We start from the raw sequence: 7534 nt of genomic DNA on the forward strand, positions 1-7534 counted from the left end.
GATTTCCCGCAAGTCTTGGTACATGTTGGTGGAAGCAGGATGAATATAATATCGCAGCTCGTGCACTTCCACCATAATCCTCTGTCTCAGATGATCAATATTCGGGACACAAAATATACCCTGCAATCTAAACACACCATCTTCCACTTGGGAGAAAACCTCTACTTTTTAGTCCTTGACTGACTCCTTCAGTCTGACCAAAGTAGCATCTATGTATTGTTTTTCCTTCACTTCCAAAACCAAGGAGGATTTACAACTACTCTGAACCCCTATAGTACCTTCAGTAGAGTCAAACAACCTAACCCCCAATCTAGCCAAATATTATACATCACGGGCCAACTCTTTCCTACTTTATACCATTCAAAATAGTACCCATGGACACTCTACTTAGGGCATTTGTCACAATATTGGCCTTGCTCGAATGGTACAACACACTCATATCATAGTCCTTTAACAATTCTAACCATTGTCTCTGCCTAAGATTCAATTCTCTCTAGGTAAACACATACTATAGACTCTTATGGTCAGTGAAAACATCAACATGGACACCATACAAATAGTTTCTTCAAATTTTCAAAGAAAACACAACAGCAGCCAACTCAAGGTCATGGGTGGGGTAATTTTTCTCATGGGGTTTCAAATGTGTAGAAGCATAAGCTATCACCTTATCCTTCTGCATCAATACATAACCTAACCCAGCTCTCTAAGCATCATAGTACACCACAAAACCATCAACACCATTAGGCAAAGTCAAAACATGGGCTGAAGTGAGTCGAGTCTTCAACTCATGAAAACTCTTCTCATAAGATTTGGACCACAAGAACTTCACTTTCTTTTGGGTCAACCGAGTCATATGAGACGATATAGAGGAGAAACCCTAAAAAAAATGGCGGTAATAGCTAGCTAAACCCAAGAAACATCAAATATCAGTCGGAGAAATAGGTCTAGGCCAATTTCTAACAGCTTTTGGTCTTTTGGGGATCAACTCTAATACCCTCAAAAGAAATGGTATGACCCAGAGAAGCAACTGACCTTAGTTAAAACTCAAACTTACTAAACTTGGCAAACAACTTATGATCTCTAAGGGTTTGCAAGATAGTTCAGAGATAATCAGAATATTCATCCTCACTACGGGAGTACAACAGTATATCATTGATGAACACTATGACAAACATATCAAGATATGATCTAAACACTCGATTCAGGAGGTCCATGAAAGCTGTTAGGGCATGAGTTAACCAAAAAGACATAACAAGAAACTCAAAATGGCCATAACAAGTTCAGAAAGCGGTTTTTGGGATGTCACACTCCCTAACTTTGAGTTGATGATAGCCGGAACGAAGGTCTATCTTTGAGAAATAACTTGCACCTTGTAATTGGTAAAATAAATCATCTATTCTTGGAAGGGGGTACTTATTTTTTATGGTGACTTTATTCAGTTGGCGGTAATCAATGCACACACTCAAAGAGCCATCTTTCTTTCTCACAAACAACACAGGAGCACCCCAAGGAGAAACACTAGGCCTTATGAAACCCTTATTTAGTAGATCTTTGAGCTGCTCTTTCAACTCCTTAAGTTCTGTAGGGGCCATACGGTGAGAAGGAATAGAAATGGGCTGAGTATCGGGAAAAAGATAAATCCCAAACTCTATCTCTCTATCAAGCTTGGGCCAGCACCGGGAAGGCTGCCCAAAATTCTGCGTGAGACACGTTTTCATTCAATGGGTCACGGGTTGAGGTTGCTGACCATCATTATTTCTTCTCGCTCAACGTGGAGGCATATTTCTGAAAGAGGAGAGCACGAATCAATAGCTGAGAGAGACACTTTAAGCACAATAGACTTCTGAAAGAAAGAATCACACTTTTCCTCTTGTAGCCTCTTGCTCGTAGATGTGGTGCGCTACACATGGATGATCAAGACTCTACTTAACAAAAGTTGTCAGACTCCCTAGGAAACCTTAAAACCTTAGGCCCTGATACCAAGTTAGTAACACCCTGGAAAATGGGTCCTGGAGCATCACATAGTGATTGAGGCTATAAGTAGACCCTAGCTAAAACTTTGAGCTATTTTCATTCAGTTCAACATAAATCAATGGGGTTTCTATAAATAACCCTCAAATATCAATAGAGTAATCATCATCTAAGAATAAAAGAATTTCAAAAAGATAACAAAATACGACTTATTAGTCAACTCCCAACATCTATACTAGTCTAACACCTCTAAGAGAATCAATAAAACCAACGAGCCATTGAGACATGCCCCAACTGACTCATACTCAGTTATCAAACGTAAAATATTATGTGAAACCAACATCAGACATCACGTCCTCAGAACATGAGGACTCACTATAATAGAGAATGTAGAACAGTGTGCCCAAAGAATCACTGTCGAATCTAGAACTGAGCACCTGAACCTACATTCCAAGAAAATACAACCCACATCCAAAGATGTGGGTCAATAACATAGAAAGGAACTGAGTATATGGGGGTGTATGCAGTTGTATAAACATCATCATCATAAATATTTATAAGAAATTGGCAGGATGTATGAAAGACTCATATAGCCCGAAGAAAATTATCATAATCATGAGAGAATGAAATAAGTACAATAACATATGTGAGTTATCACATACTTTCTCAATCACTTTCAGTTCATTAAGAATATCAATTCTCATAATGTATATATTAGTTAAATCTTTCGAAAGAATATCTTTCACAATTCCACTTTCAAATCACTTCACCATTCACCATAGACATAAGGGAACACACACACACTGGGAGATCGTATAACCTACATAAACCATGTGAGCTATATAGAGTCCAACGTACAACCCATGTTGAGGAGAGCCGTCCTTTCCTTGCCATCGGAGTAGGACTATCGATATCAAATCCATTCAAACTAGTGATTACTATATAAATTAGCCTCAGGATCACTCCTATGGGGGCATGTAGGTCTAGGGAAGTAAGGTCACTTTATACCTCCCACTCAGTGCTAAAGATTTCTCTCGGACTTAGCTCAGATCATTTCAAAGACAATCCACAACAAAATAATTTCAGTAATATACAAATATACATCTGGAGCCATCGTTCTTCCCATCTATCAAAATCAACCACGTGTGGATTTCTTTATACTCGAGTTCAAAACAACTCCGTTAAGACCAAAAGGTCAAATCATTCAAAATATCTCAAATATTCAACATCAACATGCTTATAACATACACTTTCTAAAAAAACACAATTCCAATGGGGATTCATGACCTAAATATAAAAATCATGATAAATATCTTTCAAGATTCATGCTTTTTATCTCCACACATGTAAATTCATCTTTCAAAATCATAAACATCAAGATTTTATAATAATTATCATAAGATATGTGTTCATGCTTTAAATTTATAAAAATTAAATAAAAATCATGCCCTTGTAAAGAAAATTACTTTTGGGCACAAGAACGATAGAGAGTTGTTGTTGAAAAACCCCACATACCTTGAATGATGAACTTTAAATCGATACTAATTTTTGAGATGTTAATCGTGCCTTTGAATGATGTTTCTTGGAGTTCTTGAACTAGGAACTTGGAATCTTGAATAAATTTATAGAATTAATGGTGAACTTTGGAGGTTCTTGAAGTTCTTGAACTAGGAACTTGGAATCTTGAATAAATTTACAAAATTAATGGTGAACTTTGGATTTTCTTGAAGTTGGATGTAGGAGATTAGGGTTTTCTTTTTCATGGAGTTTGATCAAATATAACATGTAATGCCTCTAATAGGATTTAATATAGGTTTTGGATGGATTTTGGGTGAGGGGGAATGACCAAAACACCCTTAAAAATCAAAAAAATTATCAAATTTGTCCTTTGGTGGACTATTTTGATAGTCTGAAGTAGATCAACCATAACGTTTTACTTTGATATCCAAATTGGATGAAATAAATGTCATTAGAAAGAAAAATCTCATATCTTTCCATTGATATATAGTATCTCACCCAGATCATTGTGTACGAGGAGTTATGATCGTTTGAAGTTGATCCAAAAATTCGCTTTTGATAGGCTGAAGTAGATCAACCATAACTTTTTGCTCTGATAGAAAAATTGGATGAAACCAATTTCATCCAAACAAGAAACTAGCGGCAGAATCCCTTCAAAGCATGTTGGTGCATCTGCTTGAAAAACTACACTATATATTGTATTGTGAACAAATTGTCACCGGTTCAGTTGATCTACGATGATCAATGTGGACACTAGGTATCCAAGTGGTCGCAGCAGAAGTAGAGAAAAGAAGAGCATAGCCTCTTTTTACATAGAAATACTCAAGGGGTGTTGTTGAGATAGACATAGCAGGGAGAAGCAACCACCCTTTACAGAAAACCCCATCCCTTTAAGGCTCTAGTTATGATGACTATAGTATTGGTGATGACGATAACTAGTATGATGATGAACGAATGGGAAATGACACTAGTAATACTAACAATAAAAATTATGTTGGATCTACTTATAGATTGACTTAGAACTCTACAAGTGATAACTATGAAGTCTTCAGGATTAACATATATGGACATAACATCAATAAAGTTCTTGCACCGAAAAATGGTTCCTGGACATACTTTTCAACTTTACTAGAGCAAGGCACAATCTTTGGAGGAACTTTATAAGTTAGAGCCACAAGGCAAAGATAAAGTTGCAAGCAAAATAATGAATTCAAGTAACACATATTTCATAAATAGTCATGCCTAAGTGAAAATGAGAGAAGACTAGCTAAAACTAACACACTCGCATAATCAATGATACGTCCCAATTACAAATATAGACACCACCTTCAATAGAAAAAATTATTCATCTACTATGGCTGGTTAGTATTTAATGACACAGGTTACCTATACGGTCTCTTTTTTGCTTCAAATATATTTTAAGTTTTCGAAAGACATTAATCTCCGAGCCTTAGTTTAAGATGAAGAGGAAGCATCTATATCATACCATAACCACCAAAATCTACAAAAAAAAGAGGAGTCTTGTAAAGTAAAACACACTGATTTATAAGAGAAAAGTTAACCGAAGAGACCCCGTAAATCTACATCTAAGAAACTAATCCTCCCAATTTTATGCTTTCAATGCTAATTTGGCTGAAAATGCAACCATGCAGAAGCAGGGTAGTGATAGATAAATATTTAGACAGACATAGACATACAATAAAATATAAATATATAGATATACACACACACACACATACATGTTTAAAAGGAATTCAGCATACAGTTTGACAATATAGAAACTTAGAAAGGGAGTTAAAGCAAGAAAGTGTCAGTGATATAGTGCTCCTATTGGCTCTCATAATGTGTTTCCTGACTAGTAAACAAAAGTTTCATCAATAATCCAAATACTGCCATTGCTGGAAGTAACAGGTAATCTACTAAGTTGTGACAAGCGAAAATACACAAATCTATACCAATAACTAGTAAAAAGGAAAGAGGCCTCACACGACTTCACAAACCAACACAAGAATAACAAGAAGAACAACAAGTTGCTAGTGAATAGAAATAGGCCTCACACGGCTTCACTGGATTTTGAGTTTGTGTTTTGAAAAAGAAAATGAGATGAATAACAATGCAACAATGCTAGTGAATCGAAAGAGCCCCCTACACGGCTTCAATAGTGAACTTGTACATGCACAATAGAACATGGTGGTAAGGCAAGAGAAGGGAGTAGAAGTGGGAATTGCATGTCACCTAATATGAACCAAGTAATTAATACAAAGATGCATCTATCTCAATTCATATTTAATATCTTAAAATTCTTCCATATCATAAATATCAATATGACCAATTAGAATTAACATAGGTGTAAAACTTCAGTGCAAGTCTAAAAAGCATTAGGCTACCAACCAGTATCCGACGCAAGGTATAGAGCAGCCATGGCAATATCATATTTTTCCCCAAGTTTGTACAGAGGCATGTATTCTCTAATCTTATTTGTTATCTCCTCCAGTCCAAGTTTATGCATGCCAGCAGTGTCACCTATGCTTCCTTGTGCAATACCATTTACCATAATATCATAGTCTGTGCCCCACTCTAGAGCTAAATTTCTTATGACTGCATCAATAGTAGCCTATACCGAGAGATGATATGAGTGGGAATTAAAAATAACAAAATAAAAATAAACACAAACTAAGCTTGAAACTGAAGTTCCAAACCTTAGCAACAGCTACATGGATTTGATACCAAGAAGCAGTGTAATGCAAAGTAGCACTGATGTTCAATATTAGTCCACCAGAAGTCGAACTCCTCCTAGGTCCCCCCTTCTTGATATAGTTAAGTCCTTCATGGCACATAGTAAATGTACCAACAGAATCAATATCTAGTACTACAAAAAACATCATGAGCATATAAAAAGAATTAGAATGTAATTTGAGATAGCCTTTTCCTTACCTCAAATTAAAGAGAGAAAAGTGACTTGCTATCCTCTTTTACTACATAAGCAATCCCCTTACTCAACCTCTTTTCCGTACCTCCTCAAGAAACTGCCATAAGCCTCAGAGATCCTGCTGAATAAAACAAAGAGAGAGTAATGAAAAGAACTTGTTAAGGAGCATAGTGACATTGAGGTAAAAGATGCAAAAAGTAATAGGTTGAAAGAAGATACAACAATGATTCACAGTGAATATAAGGAACAAATTTCCCCTAAGGATGATATGTAATAGAAATAACCCATAATTAAGGAAAGCGTGAAAATTATAACTCATCGAATAATATCTATGAAGAAGAAATAGAGATTAGTAAATAAGCTATCGTACCAGAATTTTTAAAGCAAAATCAACCTACAAATTATATGGAGTAGCAACAAATAGACTCTAGAGGAAACAAAATTAAGGAGGTTAACATGACTAGTCCATCTAAGGAACATGGAGATATTAATCATTTTAAAATTTCACTCCAACAACAGCAAGCTAAGCAACAGCTTTAGCAGTAAAGCAGCCTGTAGTTGATAGCAACAAGCATTAATATGTAATAGAGATGCAGTCTGTAGTCAATAACAACATTCTAATGACATCTGAGATCATAAATTCCGTTAGACAGTAGACAATTTTTCCATTATTTTCATTTAAACATCACACCCCTTGCCATGCGGCTCTTTGCTAGACCCTACTAGCATGGGATGCTTTGTGCACCGGGTTTCCCTTTCATTTTATCTTAGACAATAAATATTGGCATCAAACTAATATTATCAAAATTGGCTTGTACTATATTTGCTTTTATGATTATTAAAGAATAATGAGTACGACAAAAAGTACGGGTTCATGTTTGCCATAACCATATTAAACTGAATTGCTTAAAAACTAATCTTTTACAATGAAACATCAATCATTTCTTCATACTTATCTCATTGCATAAATTTCAATCCATCAAAACTTATTTACCATGTAACCAACCTTCTTTCTAATTTATGCTTCCTTTCATTACCAAGCATTCAATTTTGACACTCATGGACACATTATTACTAAATAGCAGAAAGCCTGAAACTTTGTTACATCAGCAGTCA

The 7534-nt window shown here is 35.7% G+C and overlaps 1 protein-coding gene across 1 annotated transcript; it reads right to left on the minus strand.

Moving 5' to 3' along the window:
* Positions 1 to 5872: 5872 nt before the first annotated feature.
* On the minus strand, positions 5873 to 6326 carry LOC107879137 (peroxisomal 2,4-dienoyl-CoA reductase [(3E)-enoyl-CoA-producing]-like). The gene is made up of 2 exons (XM_016726244.1): positions 6189 to 6326; positions 5873 to 6103 (listed from the first exon to the last, which is right to left on the minus strand). The coding sequence occupies exons 1-2, from the start codon at positions 6324 to 6326 to the stop codon at positions 5873 to 5875; spliced, it is 369 nt and encodes a 122-aa protein (XP_016581730.1).
* Between the last annotated feature and the right edge of the window lie 1208 nt (positions 6327 to 7534).

The sequence above is a fragment of the Capsicum annuum genome, chromosome 8 (assembly GCF_002878395.1).
Source record: "Capsicum annuum cultivar UCD-10X-F1 chromosome 8, UCD10Xv1.1, whole genome shotgun sequence".
Lineage (NCBI taxonomy): Eukaryota > Viridiplantae > Streptophyta > Magnoliopsida > Solanales > Solanaceae > Capsicum > Capsicum annuum.